Source organism: Lepidochelys kempii, chromosome 1 (genome assembly GCF_965140285.1).
Source record: "Lepidochelys kempii isolate rLepKem1 chromosome 1, rLepKem1.hap1, whole genome shotgun sequence".
NCBI lineage: Eukaryota > Metazoa > Chordata > Testudines > Cheloniidae > Lepidochelys > Lepidochelys kempii.
Window position 1 is genome coordinate 8,659,402 of NC_136380.1, and position 22,269 is coordinate 8,681,670.

Genomic DNA, 22,269 nt, shown 5'->3' on the forward strand with positions numbered 1-22,269 from the left:
ATTCTTTATTATAAAATTTACCATTAGCAACAAACATTGCACCATGAGATTTAACACCACCACCAAATCTTTTATCACAGGTGGTGTTTTCAAGTGGCAGCCTTCTGCTTGATTTGTTCAATACCCATTGTGTTTTTCAACTCCTCCCTGAACCTTAATATGCATTTAGTTACCAGTTTTCCTTTCCCCTCAATATCCCCTTGTAACGAGGAAGCCTTTGACAGGACACTACTGAGAGTATCAGTTCAGGACAAATGGCTTAGAGTTGGGCAGCTACAGCCCAAGGCTGCGGGTCCTTTACATTTAAGACGTGCCAAACAGACAGGACTTTGGTTTTACCCCACTGGTTAACTGTAGTGAAGCGACTACACACCGGTGCTGTACCTCCTGCTGGTTGCCTTGCGAATTAGCTCTTTTCCAGCATCGGAGCACCCTCTGCTGGCTCGCCTGCCCCTGGTCCTTCCAGGACCCCAGTGCCTCAGGGCTCTGCCCCCAGCAGTACCCACTTACTCTGGGTCTCCCCTCCCAGGGGAGCCCCAACCCTCTAAACCCACCTTGCCTCAGTGGCTACTACCAGTCATCATCTAGCCCCCGCTTACTGGGGAAGACTGCAGTGTGTAATGGCCACTCATCATTGACAAGGTGTTAGGACCTTCCACCTTTGCCTTTCTCTGGGCTGCCCCTCTGCAGGCCCAGTACCTTTTCATAGGCCTTCCTCAAGGCCTGCAGCATGGGGTTTTGCCAGGCTGGAGCTTTCCAGCTGCCTCTGCCTTTGCCTTTGCCCCACTCTCAAGCAGCTAGTCCTTCCTTCTCACAGGCTAGAGTGAGACTTCTCTTCTGCTGCTGGCTCACAGCCCTCTTATAAAGGCCAGCTGGGCCCTGATTGAGCTAGCCACAGCTGTGGTCAGCTATATAGTCAGCTTCCCCCAGCTGTTCTTAATCCCTATTCCCAGCTGCAGCCCTCTCCAGGGCTGCTTTTACTATTGTCTCCCCCAGGAAGATCTCTCCCAGGGCTGTTTTAACTCCTTCAGGGCCGGAGATGGGTGATCATACAAGCTATTTCCTCAGATACTCCAGTTCCCTTGTATCACCACCAGCCCCACTCCTTATGGGGATGAATGGTTGTGAAAACTAATAGCCCAGTAAAAGAAAAAAGGTTCCCCCGATCCCAAAGGACCAAGCCCCAGACCCAGGTCAACATACAAGCTACATCTTACCCACAAATCACACTGTTGTCAATCCTTTAGAATCTAAAATCTAAAGAGTTATTTATAAAAAGAAAGAAATATAGGTGAGAATTAAAATTGGTTAAATGGAATCAAATACATACAACAATTGTAAAGTTCTTCCTTCAAGCTTGTGTCAGGCTTGACGGGATTACTGCTGATTGAAAGCAATCAAGTCTCTGGGGTACAAACATCCCAGCCCGGATGGGTCATTGAGTCCTTTGTTCAGAGCTTTGGTTTTAAGCACAGTTCCTCCAAAGGTCAGGATTGAAGACAAAATGGAGGGGATCCCAGGGCCTTTTATATCCTCTGCCATGTGGAAGGACCCCTTTGTTCTTACTGTGGAAAATCACAGCAGCAAGATGGTGTTTGGAGTTACATAGACAAGTCACATGTCCATGCATGACTCAGTTTGCAGGTGGCAGCCATTGCTCACATGCTATCTTGAACATTCCCAGGAAGGCTCCTCAGATGTGGCCTCACCAGTGTTGAATAGAGGGAAACGATCACTTCCCTCGATCTGCTGGCAATGCCCCTACTTATACATCCCAAAATTCCATTGGCCTTCTTGGCAACAAGGGCACACGGTTGACTCATATCCAGCTTCTTGTCCACTGTCACCCCTAGGTCCTTTTCTGCAAAAGGACTGGTGAGGCCTCATCTGGAGTACTGTGTCCAGTTTTGGGCCCCACACTACAAGAAGGATGTGGAAAAATTGGAAAGAGTCCAGTGGAGGGCAACAAAAATGATTAGGGGACTGGAACACATGACTTCTGAGGAGAGGCTGAGGGAACTGGGGATGTTTAGTATGTGGAAGAAAAGAATGAGGGGGGATTTGATAGCTGCTTTCAACTACCTGAAAGGGGGTTCCAAAGAGGCTGGATCTAGACTGTTCTCAGTGGTAGCAGATGACAGAACAAGGAGTAATGGTCTCAAGTTGCAGGGGGGGAGATTTAGGTTGGATATTAGGAAAAACTTTTTCACTAGGAGGGTGGTGAAACACTGGAATGCGATACCTAGGGAGGTGGTGGAATCTCCTTCCTTAGAAGTTTTTAAGGTCAGGCTTGACAAAGCCGTGGCTTGGATGATTTAATTGGGGATTGGTCCTGCTTTGAGCAGGGGGTCGGACTAGATGACCTCCTGAGGTCCCTTCCAACCCTGATATTCTATGATTCTATGTGGATTGGAGTCTCCCAAGCTCCATTGTCAGTTAAGTGTTTCTTCACTGGGCACTTACTCAGAATAGTCTTTTCTTAGGAAGCTGACCAAATGCTTCACTGATGCTACTTAGAATCAAACACATTGAGATACAAGTACATAGCCCATATTCATAACTTCAAATACAAAAATGATACACACATACAGACAGCATAATCATAACCAGCAAATTACAACCTTTTTATAGACAACTTACTCGACTTTTATACAAGGTTTGGTGCCACTATAGGACTTTGGTTGCAACAATGATCTATACAGTCACAGTTCATGTCAATAACTTCAGCCCCTTCAGTAGGGATCTCAGTCGAAGGCGATCTTTGCGGTCTTGGTATGCCAGGGTCTGATGCGGTAAGGAATAAGTGGGATTGACATGTTGGCTAGCCCCCTGCAGAGCTGCTTCCCAACCCCAGAGTTATGCCCATGGAAATAATCCACCCCCCACCTTGGACTTTCCCTGTGATCCCCACTCCCAGCACTGGGACCTTCCCCTCCTCCTTTCCTAGAAGGTTGTGATCTGTGCTCTCTGGGCAAACAGGTGTGTCTTTTCACTGATACTTTCTGTGTCTTCCCAACCCTGGGAATTTCCTCCTCCCCTCTGTCAGTTGGGTCATTAGCACCTCCACAGACAACCATTGATTCTGTCTTCAAGAGACAGAGTTAGTTCTCACAAGCACGTCAGGAACAAAGTCCTGAAAAATCGTGACCTGGGTTGGAATACCCTGCATCACCCGTCTCTCTACCCCGAGAGGTCAGTTGTGCGACTGCTCCCCTCCAGCAGGTCAGTTACACTGTTCCCTCTCAAAGCCTGAGCCACAGGTTGGGTGCCTGGATGCACAAATGCTGAATCATCCATTCTGTTCTACGCATTGTCCCCTATGTGATCAGTGAGCAGACATTCCTGTTCTCCCTCTATTCCTCCCCCAGTTTCCTCCTCTGGGCCCCACCTAGGACACCTACGCCTATGCTCTCTAGAGTGGGATCTATCCCCTGGTCAGCTGTGAAGGGCTCACAGCTAGCAGCCTGGACAGTTGCCTCAGTGGCAGGCTCTACACCCCCCTCCCTTCCTGAGGTGGTGTTGCCTCCTGCTGCAGTGTTAAAGGAACCCACATGCACCTCCTCAGTAGTTTCTGTGATCCTATCACCCTCCTCTAGGCTCCCCTCTGGAACACATCTCCCTATGCTCTCTAGTATTGGGTTGTCCCTTGTTTAGCAGCATCTTGGATATTTTTCTCCTGGAGGCAGCGCTGCCTTCCGCTGAAGGGCAGGAGCTGGTCTCAACCACCCCCACCCCTGGAAGCATACAGTTTTCCACTGCTGCAGGGGAATCAAGGAGTCTCTCTCTCTTTCCTTTGCCAGTTCCTGACACTTTCCCCTTTCCCTCTGAGGTCTCAACAGAACGCTCCTTCTAGCTGCAGGCGGACACCTGAACTACACGGAAAAAATCATTGTCAAAAAGCATATCAGTAGGATTATCGTCTACTACCCCCAATGATGACATGTTCCAAACCCTCGGTTTCTATGTGCATGTTAGCCAAAGGCACAAGGATTTTTTAACCACCAAATAATAAAAGCTCTGCCATCTGTCCTGTCAGTATGTCACCTTGTTGCACTGTAGTCCTCCTAACCACCAAAATTTCTGCCCCTGTATCTTCCCACCCAAGGTGGTCCCTGCCATTAATGCTGACAGCATTTAAGTGCTTCATGCCGAGTTGTGCAGAGGTTAATTTTACAAACCTAGTATGATAAGTGACAGGTGCCTGATTAGGGTTGGGGATTAGAAGAATGGTGTAAAATGGAACTATACTTCCCACCAAGTGTAAACCCCTGGGTCTGTAGTTTATTCACAATACATGCTTGTGTCTGCTCAAAATCATGAGTGAGAGAAGCCATCTCATCCACAGTTTTCATCTTTTTGTCCCATAGACACTGTTTCACATCATCTTTACATATGTTTAAGAAGAGCTCCTGAGAAGCGAGGTGAAACATTGCTTCAAAGCTTGTAAAACCTGTGCCCCTTACCCACTCTCCCATCAAATCTTTCATTTTGTTTACATATTCTATGTTACATACCAGTACCCCTCTTAAGACTCCTAAATTTCACTCTATATGTTTCAGGGGTAATCTGAAATTGTTTCAAAAACATTTCTTTGAATTTAGAATAATCTAAAGCATCATTTCACAATCGTTTAGCTGTTTGCACTCATCTTTCTGATTTTCTCTCACTACTTACCTTTCCTGAAACAAGCCATCAGAAAATAACAAACTGGTAACCTCTTTGACTGATTTCTAGCCACCGCACTTAAAACCTTACTTAAAATTGCTACACCAGTGTATGAAGTGCAAATCTCACTCAGAACAAGTTGTGCATTTTACCCTGCCCGCTGTGCCACTGTGACAGACTTCCCCGGGGTTGCAACCTGGAACTGGGGTACCGCTGAGCCCTCTGGCACACCAGTCTGAGTCCCCTCTCACACTGTGATCATGTGATAAGCTGCAGACAACTCCAGGTCCTGCACTCACACAAACATTCACAGGCAGGGACACACCCAGCTGAGTTACATGAATGCTTTCACCAGCCACTCATGAAACAACAATAGAGAAGCTCCAGCCAATTTCCCCCAGCTCCCCAGCCTAGGACCCCAGAGCTGTACTGTCTTACCCTGGTCAGAAGCCTGACCAGTATAAGTTTATTACCCAGTCCGTCTGTCCCTCAATGTGGAGAGGACAATGCACCAGCCCCTGTTCCTGAGCACATTTCCCTTTACAGTTCAAACAACACACTGTATTAGGTAAAAAACATAAAATAGATATATTACTACAGAAAGTTAGATCTTAAGTGATTTTAACTAGTAAGTGTACAGATTAAAGTACATTACCTAAGAAATAAAGTGAAATCACAATCTGAATTCTATAACTAGACAGGGTTTGAATCAAGCAGTATCTCAAGCTGATGGTACAAAAAGTTCACCGGTCTTTCATACACGGGCCGGGATTTCTCCTTTCCAGCCTGGGACCAGCTCCCCAGTCAAAATCTTTTCCTTCTACCCATGCTTTGAGGTGCTGAGTTGTTGGGGGAGTGTGGCCAAGTGATGATGTCACTTTCCCCTTTTATATCTTCTGCTATGTGCAGGGATTGTCATTGTCCCAAACAAAGCCCCAGCACAGTTAGTGGGAAAGTACAGGCACAAGATGGAGTCTAGTGTCACATAAGCTGGTCACATGCCCTTGCTTGCTTCAATGGGTCATCGCAGGGGCCGTAACCCATATTCTGGCTACAACGTCTACAGGAAAGTTCATCAGCTGGGGATAAGATTCTTCCATGCCCATTGTGCTCATTGATGTGCCATCAACTTGAATAGTCCATTCACAAATGGCTAGACTGGACGTAAACTACCTTGTGGGAGTTACCACAGAAACAAACACATTTGAAATACAGGTACAAAGCCAATATTCATAATTTCAGATACAAAAATGAGACATGTATACAAATAGGATCATCATATTCAGCAAACCATAGTTTTTCCAGTGACAGCTCATATGACATAGTTTGTACAAGATTTGGGGCAACTATATAACAGTGGTGAATATGTGGGTGCCAGGCTGTTGCTTTGGGGTACAGCCCATCACAACAACATATCTATCAACCTAGAGCTCTCTAAGATCTAATTTTGTGTTTTTATATAAGACATACATGTCCTCAAAAAGACAACATTCTGGTCTGTACCACAGGAGAAAAGGAAGCCGAGGTACAGAGAAAACCATCACACATGCAATATGTGACCCCCTGAAAATGTCCCTCTCATTTTCATTGTTCAGCGAGTGTCTCCTGCACTTTCTGTTTGTCAGACCTCAGCCTCACACACATTACTGGAGAAACAGACCTTTTGCCACAGTATCTAGGGAGCCATTTGTCCCATCAGGCATCATCATCATTTTCATGGCAAATCCCAAAAGAACATAGCCTCCTTGCAAATTGAGCACTGCCCAGATTGATCTCTGGGAAGGTATTAAAGTGGGTCAGGTTGTATATTCACACTGTGGTAGGTCTGTTGTGCCACAAAAGCTTTTGGCACCCAGGTGATCACTGGCCATATCGTGGCATTCCTCAGTATGCCCACTTCAGAATTTGCTGGTCTTTCACTTTAGCAATGTGTCCCCAGCAAGAAAGCTGCCAAAACTGACACAGAGGAGCAGCTGCTGGAGACTGTGAGCTTTGAAAACATCAGCCTGGAGTTCCTCAGCTACCAACAATTTGCTTCCATCCACTGGAGCTGGGATACCCATTGTTCTATAGATCTGCAGCTTTGTAGTAAGCCTGCAGCTGTGACATCCCCACAAAGGTTGCGGTGTCCGAACACAGCTCCCACATCTTTCAGGCAGCCTCCAACTCAATCTATGAATCTGGCATCTGCCCAGCAATCCCTCTAGACAGGTTAATATTGAGCTGGTTGCAGTTTTCAGTTGCAGGCTGCTTCATGGTAATGACTAGGGGCTTAGTTTTACCTTAATTAATGACCAGACTATTGCACACTGCTTCGTGCCCAGCCAGATGAGTGCTCAGCGGAAGCAATTCACAGTGCTACACCTGCAATTGCCACCGAAGTGGATGGAATAACAGACCCTTGAGTGTTTGTAACTGGCACCTAGGGTGGGATGCAGACTAGAAGTAGCAGAGAGAGGGAGGCATGTGTGTGTGGGAAGAGTTAGAAAGGAAAGGGAGAGAAAAGGAACCAAAATGCATGGATGGAAAGAGTCCAAGAGAGGGAGATGGGACGAAATCCACTAGAACAGGGACTTCCTCCCTCTTCCATTCTGGGGAGCACTTTTCAAGGGAAAGAAATCCTCTCGCTGACCCTAAAATGACACTGCCTGGTTCAGGAAACCTTTCCTTCTGGGATTCTGGCTGGATCAGTCAGGGAACTGGACCACTCTGGGAAATATTGAGGGCAGAGGAGAGTGGGCCACATTAGGGTGAAGAGAACATTTTGCGGACACCTCCCTGCAGATTTGGGATCACCCAGCTCCACTCCCGTTCCTCTCCTAGTTCCCTAGCATCCGTGCACCAGCTCCAGGTTTGCTGTCACAGCCTGCTCGAGCTCCCGTATCTGGACACCTGCCAGGTAGCTGTGTTTGGGTCCCACACGCTGGACCCATGTGTTTTTGAGTTGGAGCAGGGTTCAGGCCCTACTCTAGGTCTGGTTTTCTAGGTCCACTCTCCGGGTGCAGCTTCCATTCTTGGGTGTAATAACTTCATTGTCTATACTTCCCTTTGATGTTTGTAGTAAACCGCCTATGAACTACTCAATGGATAATTACCTTATGCTGGTGAATGGAAGAGTTACCTGTGTATACATAGGAAATAGGTAATTCTACTTCAAAGCAACAATTCTTCATTATCATTGTCATAAATATAAAGGGAAGGGTAAACCCCTCTAAAATCTCTCCTGGCCAGAGGAAAAATCCTCTCACCTGTAAAGGGTTAAGAAGCTAAAGGTAACCCCGCTGGCACCTGACCAAAATGACCAATGAGGAGACAAGATACTTTCAAAAGCTGGGAGGAGGGAGAGAAACAAAGGGTCTGAGTCTGTCTATATGCTGCTTTTGCTGGGGATAGAACAGGAATGGAGTCTTAGAACTTTTAGTAAGTAATCTAGCTAGGTATGTGTTAGATTATGATTTCTTTAAATGGCTGAGAAAAGAACTGTGCTGAATAGAATGACTATTCCTGTCTGTGTGTCTTTTTTGTAACTTAAGGTTTTGCCTAGAGGGATTCTCTATGTTTTGAATCTAATTACCCTGTAAGGTATCTACCATCCTGATTTTACAGAGGTGATTCCTTTACTTCTATTAAAAGTCTTCTTGTAAGAAAACTGAATGCTTTTTCATTGTTCTAAGATCCAAGGGTTTGGGTCTGTGGTCACCTATGCAAATTGGTGAGGATTTTTACCAAACCTTCCCCAGGAAGTGGGGTGCATGTTGAGTGCATGGGATTTTGGAGGGAAAGACGTGTCCAGACTACATTTTCCCAGTAAAACCAGTTAAAGTTTGGTGGTGGCAGTGGAAATTCCAAGGGCAAAGGTAAAATTAATTTGTACCCTGGGGAAGTTTTAACCTAAGCTGGTAAAAGTCAGCTTAGGAGGTTTTCATGCAGGTCCCCACATCTACCATAGAGTTCAGAGTGGGGAAGGAACCTTGACAATCATAGCCTGCCAGTGGTCTGTAAAAGAATACTTGGGTCCTGATCCTGTCATCTCAGTTCTGCTTAAGCTTCATCAGGGGAAGCTCAAGTCACAAGACTGAGCTCTCCAGTTCCATTCTGGATCACCCTGATATTGGACATTGGACTGCAACCTAAGGATCAATTCTGAAAGAATTCTTTGCAACTCTAAAACTCACCATCTCTGCCATGAAACTGGCTTAAGAATTCTATTCATATCACAATGTATGTGATGTCTGGTTACTGCAGGGCGGAGGGAGATGTAGAGTCATTAACCAGGACTGCCTCCTATCTTCAGGCAGGCACCTTGTCAGGCTGCAGCAGCTCCCGTCCCAACCCCAGAGCAGAGGGAGCCCAGCTGGGGGGGGTTGTGGGGGGAGGTGGAGATTGTGACGGGATGTAATCCCTGGGGGAAGCCTGGTAGCTGTTGGAACTGCTGTGCCCCCAAACCATTCAGCTGGGTTGGCCTCTCTCCCTGCTCTGCTGGTGACACACAGCCAGCCCCTCCGGGCCCTGTTATCACCCAACACGACAGCAGGTGGTGCCACACACCCAACTAAGTTACCTGAGTGCTTTACCTGAGCCACTCATAGACCAACAATGGAGGCATCAGCCAATTTCCCAGCTCTCCAGCCTTGCACCCCTCCTGGAGCATAAACCCAGAATTAGACCATCTTGCACAGCACAGTGATCTGTATAGCGTAAACTCATTAAATAGTCTGATCCCCCCACGATGGGGGAAGATATTCAACACCCTTTCTTAATGGAACTCAGAGTCCCAAACAGTTCACTCAAAAACACACTGGTTTAGATAAAACATAAATCAGGTTTATTAACTACAGAAGGATAGATGCTAAGTGATTATAAGTGATAACAAACAGATCAAAGGAGGTTACCTAGTGAATGAAACAAAGTTGCAGTCTAACACTTGTACACAGTAGATAGGATTTGAATCAGCAATATCTCACCCTGACTGATGGTGCAAGCAGTCTTACATATTCTTGAGGCACAGGCTGCATCTGCTTTGCAGCCTGGGTTCCTCTCCCCTGTTCAAAGTCCTTTGTCTTCCTGAGCTTCTTGCAGGTGTTGAGTTGTGGGGAAGTGAAGACAAGTGATGATGTCACTCCCCATCTTTAAAGTTTCTTCCAGCTTGCCGGAAAGTCTATGTATGTGACGTGTGGGGGGGGTCTGGTCCCATTGGTCAAACATTCTCCATTGTCTCCGTACTCCCACTGAGGAGGCTTTCTTATACAGAGTTCCTGTGCTAGTGGATTCCTCGCTGGATGAGTGTTGACGACAGCAATTAACACTGTCAGCCTACTCCTTTGGCATACCTGTAAGGCTGGTTTTGGGTGTTTCCAGCCTCACATCACACTTTAGTAACTCACACATAGCAAGGTTTCATAAAAACAACAAGAAGTCCGGTGGCACCTTAAAGGCTAACAGATTTATTTGGGCATAAGCTTTTGTGGATGAAAAATCTCACTTCTGCAGATGCATGGACTGAAAATTACAAATGCAGGCATTATATAAGGGTGACACATGAAGAGAAGGGAGTGACCTCACAAGTGGAGAACCAGTGTTGACAGGGCCAATTTGATCAGGGAGGATGTAGTCCACTCCCAACAACCAATGAGGAGGTGTCAATTCCAGGAGAGGCAAAGCTGCTTTTGTAATGAGCCAGCCACTCCCAGTCCCTATTCAAGCCCACATTAAGGGTGTTAATTTTGCAAATGAATTTTAGTTCTGCTGTTTCTCTTTGAAGTCTGTTTCTGAAGTTTTTTTGTTCAAGTATAGCTACTTTTAAATCTGTTATAGAATGTTCAGGGAGATTGAAGTGTCTCCCACTGGCTTTTGTATGTTACCATTCCTGATGTCTGATTTGTGTCCATTTATTCTTTTACGTAGGGACTGTCCAGTTTGGCCAATGTACATGGCAGAGGGGCATAGCTGTCACATGATGGCATATATAAGATGAGTAGATGTGCAGGTGAATGAGCCCTTGATGGTGTGGCTGATGTGGTTGGGTCCTCTGATCTTGTTGCTCGAGTAGATATGGGGATAGAGTAGGCAACGAGGTTTGCTACAGGGATTTCTTTCCTGGGTTAGTGTTTCTCTGTTGTGGTGTGTAGTTGCTGGTGAGTATTTGCTTCAGGTTGGGGGGCTGTCTGTAAGCGAGGACTCCTTGTTGTTTTTGTGGATACAGATGACACTCTGATACAAGATTTCATAGCTTCACATACGACGACAGGTTTCAGAGTAGCAGCCGTGTTAGTCTGTATCCGCAAAAAGAAAAGAAGTGCTTGTGGCACCTTAGAGACTAATGAATTTGAGCATAAGCTTTTGTGAGTTATAGCTCACTTTATCAGATGCATGCAGGGAAAATACAGTGGGGAGATTTATATACACAGAGAACAACCCAAGGGGATATCAATGTTTAGCTGATTAAGACTTCTAGAATGATACATCACAGGGCGTACTTTGTACAGAACATACCATAATTACATCATCATGGTCAATATGGGGTGCTTTGGAGTGCAGAGGAAACCTGGTCTGCTGTATGGAAAGGGAAACTGAGGCACACGACTGCATAGCATTGATGAATACATGTACTGAGTTCTCACCAGTTGGAACAGCACAATGGTTGACAATAATGCACATATACAAAGACAGGTTTTCTAGTGACCCAGAAAAGGCACACAGAACTTTGTAAAAACACATGTGGAGAACACTGCAATGTTTGCAACACTTGAGCATTGTATGTTCCAAACCTTAAGAAGGCCGTGGGCACACTGCCTCTGAATTAATCAGTGTCAAGCACTCCTGAAGTAAACTAAGAGGGGAGGTGTGACATTCTGCACCCCAAAGCAACTCCCTGGCACTCCCATATTTACCACGGTGATGTGATTGTAATATGTTTTATACAAAGTATGTCATGTAAGGTATCAACTGGAAAGTTATGATTTGCTGAATATGATTACCCTATTTGTATGCACGTCTCACTTTTATACCTAAAGTTCTGAAAGCATGCGAGGGCATATAACCAGCTCATGTGACACTGGACTCCATTTGTGCCTGGACTTTTCCACTAACAGGGCTGGGGGCTTTTGACTGGAAAAATGAAGCTCCCTCCACAAGGCAGAAGCCATAAAAGGTGGAAGTAATAAAATCACTCCCCTCATAATTCAACACCTGGAAAAACCTTAGGAACAAGGACCGAACTGGGGATTTGGTCCCAAGCTGAAGGCATTTCTAGCCTGTGTATGGAAGACAGGTGGACGGTTTGTACCATCAGGGTGACACACTGCGTGATTCAAATCCTGTCTAGTTTATAGAACTCAGATTGTCATATTGCTTTATTTCTTAGGTCACCTCCTTTGATCTGTACACTTATTACTTATCACTTAAAATCTATCCTTCTGTAGTTAATAAATAGGTTTTATATATTTTTACCTAATACAGTGTGTTGTTTGAAATGCAAAAGGAAACCTGCTCAGGAACAGAGGCTGGTGCATTGTCCTCTCCACACTGAGGGAGGGGCGGACTGGGTAATAAACTTACACTCGCCAGCTTCTGATCAGGGTAAGACATTATAGCTCTCGGGTCCTAGGTTGGGGAGCTGGGGGTAGAGGGGAATTGGCTGGAGCCTCTCTATTGTTGGTTCATGAGTGCCTAGTGAAAACATTCATACAGTTGCATCTGGGTGTGTCTCTTCCTGTGGAAGTGCAAAACCTGGAGCAGATAGCAGCTTGTCACAGCCTCACAGTGTGAGAGGGAGCCCAGGTTGGTATGCCAGAGGTCTCAGTGGCCCAGTTGCAGGTTGCATCCTGGGCAAGTCTCTCACAGTCATGTAACGAACAACCACTGCTACACCATGAATCCATTTCCTTCTTGTCATGCGCTCAGTTACTAACAGAGAGACTGTGGTGACAGTAGGGAAGTCAGGACTCCTGGGTTCTGTCTGTCATTCTCTGTGTGACCTTCACCAAGTCACGTCTCCCTTTGCCTCAGTTTACCTATTAGTATAATGGGGATATGTTCATAGTAACTTTCCTTTGCTAGGTGTTTTGAAGATCCTTCAATGAAAGTTGCCGCACAGTATGATGATAGTTACAGATGAGAATTACTGATCTCTGATCCCTTAGCAATAGCTCCGGGTGCCTGTAGAAAGTGTTTGTATCTCCCCTCAGTGACCTTTCTCCAGATCTCTCTGTCTTCTCTCTACCCAGTAATACTGGGCATTTACAGGGTATCAGACCCTATGGAGAGCTGCCCATTATCCTTTGTTTTCTTACCAATCAACTCTACTTTTTAAAAATACACAGAGCAGCCAATGCCTCTTTGACTCAGCGGAGAGCCCAAGAGTTCTCATCTCCCTTTGGGAAGGTCCCTTAATAACTGTTTACTCCTGAAGCTGGATAAACAGCACAGAAGCGCAGACCCTGAAAGAGAGACATTAGCTGAAGTGTCTCCGGTGTCCAGCCTGTTTCTGTTTAGATGCTGCTTCTCCCCTAGAGGCTGAGCGAACCCCCCTGGGATTGCACACAGCTATATTATAAAGGGTGTATGCCTCTGTGTCGGCTCTCGGCGTGGGATGCTGCTGCAGATGCCGGGGTGAGAGAGATGGGGGAAACGGCTGCCTGCAGGGGATTCCCAGGGAAGACACGTCTGGCTCAGAATTCACAGGTACCCATCTCTTGCTGAGGAGCTCACCTGCTCGACAAACCCAGTGCAATGTGGGCGTTATGGGATAGAGAATAGGTCTGTGGTCCTTTCCGCACTGCGCAGCCATTAAACATGCTGGGGTCCTTGCCACAGAGGATGTGTTTGCTCCAATATCACTGGCCAAAATCTCCCTCTTTGCTCTGCCCCGGCTGATGGGCTCCAGCCCCGATGTGGCTGCATTTCAGTGGCGCACAGGATCCTTCAGGATGAAAGGTGACAGTAGAAGGACAATACAAGGCCAAATTCTGAGGCTGTGGCCCATATGTTTTCAGGCCCCACTGAGGCAAAACTCCCCTTGGAGTAAAAACTGAGTAAAGACCTCAGGAGCCAGCTGTGTGTGAGCTAATGCACAGGGACTCTCCCTCCTCCTCTTGCATTTCAGGCCTCTGGCTGTTAACGGGGATGGCTCTCACCTGACTTTCTGAGAGAAAGCATGGAGGGGCTAGGGCTCCTCACTGGAATAAATATATGCATTTTTCAACATGGGCAAGACGTCTTTTCTTCTGGTTTCATTTGAGAAGTCGGCTGAACTGTTATGCCTGAAACTTTCAAAAAAACAATTCAGCCATAAGCAGACACCCAGTGTGGGAAATTTCAGTCCAAACAGTTAAAGTTTGGCAAACTGAAAATGAGATCTCCTAACTGAAGATGTCAGACAGCTATTAGCATATAGATATTCAGGCCTGTCTGCAAAGGCCTATACTTTAAGAATTTAGGTGTATTCTTATCACTTAGCTAGTTATAGAGGTACAAAACAAGAATCAAAATCAGTCTGCCTGTTTATAGGCCTTCTCTCGCTATGATAGTCTAAGGCCTTGTTCTTAGGCTAAGGCCTTTGGCTAAAGAGCAGGGGCAGCCATAAGCTGGAAAGTGAACAGTCACGTCCTCACCAGTCACACTGAAATAAGGCAGTTTTGGGCTGTTAAAAAGATGATCCAATCTATCCTCTCCAGAGAAAGGGAAGAGCCTGGAAGATTTAAAGAAAACTTAGCTTGATAGCCTCCTGTTAGGCAAGAACTCACTTATCAATAGCTGGGGTGCAAAATCCCTCATTTCTTTGTTGTTCTATCACTGTAGTCCCCATTTCCCTATTGTTTGTCTGTATAATCTCTGTCTGGCTCTGTGATTGGTTCTTTTTTTATAAGGGGGGGTGGGATTGGGAACAGGGAAATGGGAACAGGGACACAGGCAAGGCTCTGTGACATCAGAAGTGGAAAGGAAAGAAATTGGAATCATTACTTGAGGGAAATTCATCCCAATAAACATCAAATTGTTTGCACCTTCGGACTTTGGGTTTTGCTGCTCTCTCTTCATATGAGAAGGACCAGGGAATGGGAGGGAGAAGGGATAAGCCCTCTAACAACAGCCTTAACTAACGGTGGAGCCACCAGCACCACCTGCATTTGTGAATCCCATTCAGCTATGCTCTTTGCTCCAATAATGTGTGTGGCAAGGAGTTCCACTGGCCAAATATGGATTAAGTAAATAATTTCCCTTTCTCAGTGTTATCTATTCAGACTTTCGAGGTAATTGAATGTTCCCTTGTTCATGTGCCTGACCTACTTTCTTTATCGATAGATTCACAGGGTTTAAGATCAGAAGGGACAATGAGATCATCTTGTGTGACCTTCTGTATAACACAAGCCATGAAATTTAATACAGTTACCCCTGTACTGAGCTCCAAAACTTTGTGTTTGACTAAGACCTATTCTACACTAGGATTTTACATTGTAGAATCATAGAGCCACAGGGTGAGAAGGGACCTTCAAGGATCAGCTAGTCTAACCCCCTGCCAAGATGCAGGATTTGTTGTGTCTAAACAATCCAGGACAGATGCTATCCTGCCTCCTTTGGAAAACCTCCAGTGAAGGAGCTTCCACAACCTGCCTAGGTGTCTGTTCCATTGTCCTGCTGTTCTTACAGTGAGGGAGTTTTCCCTGAGATTTAATCCTAAATCTGCTCTGCTGTACTTTGAACCCATTGCCTTTTGTCCTGCCCTCTGTCTCAAGAGAGAAACAAATTTTCTCCATCTTTTTTATGGCAGCCTTTCAAATACTTGAAGGCTGCTATCGTGTCTGTCCTTAATCTCCTCTTTTCCAAACTAAACATACCCAGTTCCTTCAGCCTTTGCTCATACAGTTTGCATTCCATCCCTTGGATCATCTTTCTCGCTCACCTCTGGATCCTTTCCAGTTTTTTTACATCCTTACTAGACAGCGGTGACCAAAATTGCACACAGCACTCCAACTGAGACCTAACCAGTGCTGAGTAGGGTGGTACTATCACCTACCATGACTTGCATGCTATGCCTCTGTTAATGCAACCCAACAGTGAATTTGCTTTTTTTCCAACAGCAAAAGAATCCACACCCCTGAGATATGTCGCTGTATTCAACCTAACCCCAATATAAACAGCATTCTTCCATCGACCTTGCTACCATCTCTCAGAGAGGTGAATTACCTATAGTGACGGGAGAACCCCTGTCATCCATGTAAGTAGTGTCTACACTTCAGCACTTTGCAGCACTGCTGTAGTGTTTTAAGTGTAGACAAGCCCTCAAGCAGATTTTTCCAGAAAAGCATCCAGTCTGGATCTGCAGACATGGGGCTTTGGAGAATCCACCACTTCCCTTTGCAGTTTGTCCCAAAGATTAATCACACCGACTGCTAATCATTTGGCCCTTACTTCCAATTGGACTTTGTCTGGCTTCAGCTTCTAGCCATTGGGTCTTCCTCTGCCTTTCTAAACGAGATTACAGAGCCGCTTAGCACCCACTGTTTTTTCCCCATGGAATTCTCTGCTTGATTGTCTTTTTGATGAGATAAATAGATGAAGCTCTTTTAATCTTTCTCTGTCAGGCATCCTCTCCAGTCTCCAGTCATTTTTGTGGGTTTTTTTCTGCACCCTCTCCAATTTTACAACATCCTTTTTGAAATCGGTACCCCAGAACTTCACGCAGTCAGTTTCATCAGTGCCACGTACAGAGGTAAAATCCTTCCCCTGCTCCAACTCACCACTCCCCTGATTATGCATCCAAGGATCTCATTAGCCATTTTGACCAGAGCATCACACCGGGAGCTCATGATGACTTAGTTGTTCACAATCAACCCTAAATCCTTTTCAGGGTCCCTGCGTTCCATAATACAGTGCCCTAGTCTGGGTGTCTGGCCTGCATTCCCTGTTTCGAGAGGATCACTTTGCATTTCACAGTATTAAAACATTTTGTTTGCATGGGCCCGGCTCAACAAATGCTCCAGATCATTTGGTATGCCTGCCCTGGCCTCCTCATTGTAACCACTCTGCCAGTCTTTGGGTAGTCTGCAAATTTTACTTGCAACAATAATCTATTTGCTTCCAGATGATTGATGAAAATATTGAATAGCATCTAGCCTTGAACTGATCCTTGCAGAACCCCACTACAAACACCTCCATTTGCTGAGAATGGCCCATTGACAACTGGTTTCTGAGATCTGTTAGAAAGCTAGCTTTTCGTCCATGTAACAAAATCTACTGATATGGTGTTCATTTTTTAAACTGAATGTTTTCCCCATACTAAATCCAATGCCTCAGAGAAATAGAAGTCTATTGCATCTGTTTGGTTACCTTGATCAACCAAACATGTACTCTCATGAAAGGATGAAATCAGATTTATTTGACAAGACCTGTTTTCCATAAACCATGTTGTTCACTGGCATTAATTATACTCCTAGACTTGTCGCTTTCCCTCCACTGCCTGCATTCCATCTTGTCTGCATCGGACTACTACTTCCTTGCAGAACATATCTTCCTTGCTCCATCTTGGGCGCTTTCTTATCCGGTGGAGACACTTGGCTGGAGTGGAGGGGGTGCCTCCTTTCAAGGACATATCTGGTAAAGCATAAGTAACAATAAACAAAAACATTATTGTTAACTATATGTACAGCATTGAAACGCTACATTAAAATACACTGCTGGTAACACACCAGTCACTTTCCCGCTGACCCTTGATAAGCAGACATGCCTGTGAACAGTGCAAGCATGGTGAGTGTTCCCAGGGGCGGGGGACATTGTGCATGGGAGAAAAGCAGTGTGAAAGGGGTCATGCGGCACTTCTTGGGGGACAATACTCAAAAGTTTCCAACCCTTTTCCACAGGCGGGAGTCATTGTGGCAGATATCTCTCTCCTGAGGGTAAGCAAGGGTACATCTACTACATGCTTGCGGTTTCTGCCCCAGTCCCTATGCTGCTCGCCTGTGTGCTGCTTGGTCCTTGCCCAAGTAATTGCAGAATGGTGAGAGAAAGTGTCCCTCAATGGGGGAAGGAACAAAGAAGCTCTGCCAAGGAACCTCCAGCAGAGGTCTGGCAGGTACCTGCAGGAAGATTTCCTAGAGATCTCTCTGGAGGATTCCAGTGAAATCTTGGTGTGCATCAAAACCCTGTTCTGCCATACTGCCTAGCTGTTTGGGGAAATGCCCAGCAAACACAAACACTGCCAGCCTTGTACATTTCTCTGCCCTCAGCCCACCTCTGCACTTCACAAAGCAAAACCACTTACCAGGGGTCTCCTCTCCTGCTTCTGGCTCACCTGATTGTGACTGCCGAGACTGGCTGGACACCTGCAGAGTGGAGAACAGCTCCTGACTGGACATAGCACTGGGCAACCCTGGCATAGGCTGCACATCTTTTAATGCCTCCACCTCTTCATGAATGACTTCCTCCTCTGTGTTAGGTCCAGTTTCTGTAGGCTCCAGCCCCACCGAAGTATCCACAGGGCTCTTGGTGGTGGAAGTTGGGTCACTTCCAAGGATAACATCCAACTCCTTATAAAAATGGCAGTCTGGGGCTCAGCACAGGAGCAACTGTTTGCCTCCCTTGCCTTCTGGTACGTGTGCCTCAGCTCCTTCACCTTTGCTCTGCACTTCAGCTTGTCCCGATCATAGCCCTTTTCCTGCAAGCTGCAAGAAATCTTCCCCTAGGCACTGAAATTCCTACAGCTGGAGCACAGCTGGAACTGCACAGCCTCCTCTCCCCAAATACTGAGCAGATTCAGCAGCTCCACAGTGGTCTAAGCGGGAGACCATTTGCTGCATAGAGCCGTCATGGCCACCTGGGAAGATGTGATGTGAACACTCCACGCCGAGCAAACAGGAAGGGGAATTTCAAAATTACTGGGCCTTTAAATAGGGAGGAGAGGAAAGTATTTACCTGGATGCAGGGCAGCAGAGTTGAAACTCCTGACCAGAGAGGTTAGAATGGGCATTGTGGGATGCCTTCCAGAGGCCAATTACATTGATGAAATCAAGCACAGTGTGTACACTGGCACTTCAGTGACAAAATTTTTGCATAAAAAGCCTTACAACTCTCGTTAAGGTGCCTTTATTACATGACTGAAACTGAGGAGTTGTGTCATCAAAAGTGGCTTTGTAGTGTTCACACCTCCACTATTTCTTCACCAAATGCTGCCTTTTGGCGAAAAAAGGTGACAGTGTAGACAGGGCCTAAGGAACAATCAGGGAAAACCAGTATCCACTTGTGTTTCCTGTTGGTGCCTATAAAGATTTCCCACTCCACGATGTGTAGGAATTGTTGACACAGGGAGCACCATAAAATATGGAATTGGCATTATTAGGGTCAGTTGTTCATAATTCATTTATCTGAATAATGAAAATGTCATTTTTCAGTGTGTGTGGAGCGACCAACCTGCTTCATCAATGAGAACAGCCTCCAGTAGTGCATGAAGTGTCTCATATTAACACTGTCTCTCCATCCAGGTATTTGTCCTGTGACTGTCGCCCTACAGCCTGGGTTCATACAGGAAGTCAGGGGAACATACGGTACATGCAGGAAACACCATTCTGCCTCAGTGTTGGACACTTTCTCTCCTACTCCATGTCAGATTCCAACTCAACTGACTTCAACAACCCCTCCACCTTCATCCTGCTGGGCATTCCTGGCCTGGAGGCAGCCCATGTCTGGATCTCCATCCCCTTCTGTGCCATGTACGCCATAGCCATCCTGGGGAGCTTCACCATCCTGTTCATCGTGAAGAGGGAGCCAAGCCTCCATGGACCCTTGTACTATTTCCTCTGCATGCTGGTCATCACTGACCTGGTCCCGTCTACGGCCGTCCTACCCAAAATGCTGAGCATCTTCTGGTTCAATTCCAGGGAGATCAATTTCAGTGCCTGCCTCACCCAGATGTACTTCATTCTCAGCTTTTCTGTGATACAGTCTGGGATCCTCGTGGCCATGGCTTTTGATCGCTATGTGGCCATCTGCGATCCCCTGAGACATGCCACCACCCTGACAAACCCTGTGGTGGCCAAAATTGGCCTGGCCATGGTGCTGCGTGGCATCATGCTCATATTGCCCTACCCCTTCCTGGTGAGGAAGTGGCCATATTGCAGAACCAACATCATTCCCTACACATTCTGCAAGCACATAGCTGTGGTGAAGCTGGCCTGCGCAGATATCCGCATCAGTAGTTACTACAGCCTCGCTGTGGCATGCTTGGTGACTGGTGTGGATGTGTTTTGTATCGCTGTGTCCTATATCCAGATCCTCAGGGCCATCTTCAGCCTCCCAACAAAGGATGCCCGCCTCAAGACTTTTGGGACCTGCGGCTCCCACCTCTGTGTCATCTTAGCCTGTTACACCCCACATCTCTTCTCTGCCCTCACGCAACGGTTTGGGCACAATGTGGCCCTGCATTTCCATGTTCTCATGTCCAACATGTACCTCCTGGTGCCCCCCATGCTAAACCCCATCATCTATGGGGTGAGGACCCAACAGATCCGGGATAGGCTACTCCAGCTCTTTACTCAGAAAGGGACCTAAAGTTTTCTCCTGATGCTCTGGTTCTCAGACCACACTCCATTCAGAGGTAGCTGGTGATATAGTGCTGGGCCCTCCTCCCTGAATCACTGACTGGCCAGTCAAAGAGATATTAAATCCTTTCCTCACCTTACTGTGCTGTGTCAGCGTGACAAACTGGGGAATCTGTCTATGTGCAACTCATAGGGTTGCCACCTTTCTAATTGCTGGTAACTGGAAGCCTAAGGCCTCACCCCTCTACGCTGCCTCTTCCCCCAGGCTCCACCCCTGCTCTACCTCTTCCCCTCAAGGCCCCTCCTGCAACTATTTCCTCTCCTCCCCCTGTCACTAAACATTGATATCTCCTTGGGTTGTACATGCGATCATTGTATGTGAAGTTATGAATTTGTGCTATGTGTGTGTTATTAAAGTTCAGGCTTGTTTCAGGCTTGATGGGACTACGGCTGATTTAAACCAATGAAGTCTCTGGAGTACAAAGATCCCATCCTGGATGGCTTGTTCAGTCCTTTGTTCAGAGCTTCAGTTTCAAGCACAGTTCCTCCAGAGGGCAGAAGCAGGATTGAAGACAAAATGGAGGGGATTCCAGAGCTTTTCATATCCTCTGCATGTGGAAGGATACCCCTTTCTTCTTACTGTGGAAAATCACAGCAGAAAGGTGGAGCTTGGAGTCACATGGGCAAGTCACATGTCCATGCATGACTCAGTTTGCAGGCGGCAGCCATTGCTCACATGCTATCTTGAACGTTACCAGGAAGGCTCCTCAGATGTGGATTGGAGTCTCCCAAGCTCCCTTGTCAGTTAAGTGTTTCTTCATTGGGCACTTACTCAGAATAGTCCTTTCTTGAGAAGCTGACCAAATGCTTCACGGATGCTACTTAGAATCAAACACATTGAGATATAAGTACATAGCCAATATTCGTAACTTCAAATACAAAAATGATACACACATACAGACAGCATAATCATAACCAGCAAATTACAGCCTTTTTATAGAAACCTTACTCAACCTACTTTGTACAAGATTTGGTGCCACTATAGGACCTTGCTTGCAACTATGATCTATACGATCACAGTTCACATCAATAACATCAGCCCCCTTTAGGAGGGATCTCAATTTCAGGCAATCTTTGGGGTCTTGGTATGCCAGGGTCTGATGAGTTAAGGAAGTAAGAGGGATTTATATGTTGGCCAGCCCTCTGCAGAGCTAGGTCCCAACCCCAGGGTTATGCCCATGAAAATAATCCACCCCCCCCACACACACACACCTTGCACTTTCCCTGTGATCCCCACTCCCAGCACTGGGACCTTCCCCTCCCCCTTTCCTAGAGGGTTGTGATTTGTGCTCTCTGGGCTAAGAGGTGTGTCTCTTCACAGCTGCTTTCTGTGTTTTCCCAACCCTGGGAATTTCCTCCTCCCCTCTGTCAGTTGGGTCATTAGCATTTCCACAGACAACCATCGATTCAGTTGGACCTGCATCCTGTCTTCAAGAGAGAGAGTTAGTTTTCACAAGCACGTCAGGAACAAAGTCCTGAAAAATTGTGACCTGGATTGGAATACCCTGCGTCACCCCTCTCTCTATCCCCGAGAGGTAAGTTGTGTGATGGCTCCCGTCCGGCAGGTCAGTTACACTGTTCCCTCTCAAAGCCTGAGCCACAGGTTGGGTGCCTGGGTGCACAAATGCTGAATCATCCATTCTGTCCTGAGCATCCTCCCCCATGTGATCAGTGAGCAGACATTCCTGTTCTCCCACTATTCCTCCCCCAGTTTCCTCCTCATGGCCCCCTCTAGGACACCTACCGCTATGCTCTTTAGAGTGGGAACTATCCCCTGGTCAGCTGTGAAGGGCTCACAGCTAGCAGCCTGGACAGTTGTCTCAGTGGCAGGCTCCACACCCCCCTTTCTTCCTGGGGTGGTGTTGCCTCCTGCTGCAGTGTTAAAGGAACCCACACCCACCTCCTCAGTGGTTTCTATGATTCTATCTCCCTCCTCTAGGCTCCCCTCTGGAACACATCTCCCTATGCTCCCTTAGATTTGGTTTGGCCCGTGTTTGGCAGCACCATGGACTTTTTT

The 22,269-nt window shown here is 46.5% G+C and overlaps 1 protein-coding gene across 1 annotated transcript; it reads left to right on the forward strand.

The window, feature by feature from the left end:
* Positions 1 to 19,203: 19,203 nt before the first annotated feature.
* On the forward strand, positions 19,204 to 20,202 carry LOC140898945 (olfactory receptor 52R1). The gene has a single exon (XM_073313615.1). It carries the CDS (start codon positions 19,204 to 19,206, stop codon positions 20,200 to 20,202), a length of 999 nt encoding a protein of 332 aa, XP_073169716.1.
* Positions 20,203 to 22,269: the final 2,067 nt, after the last annotated feature.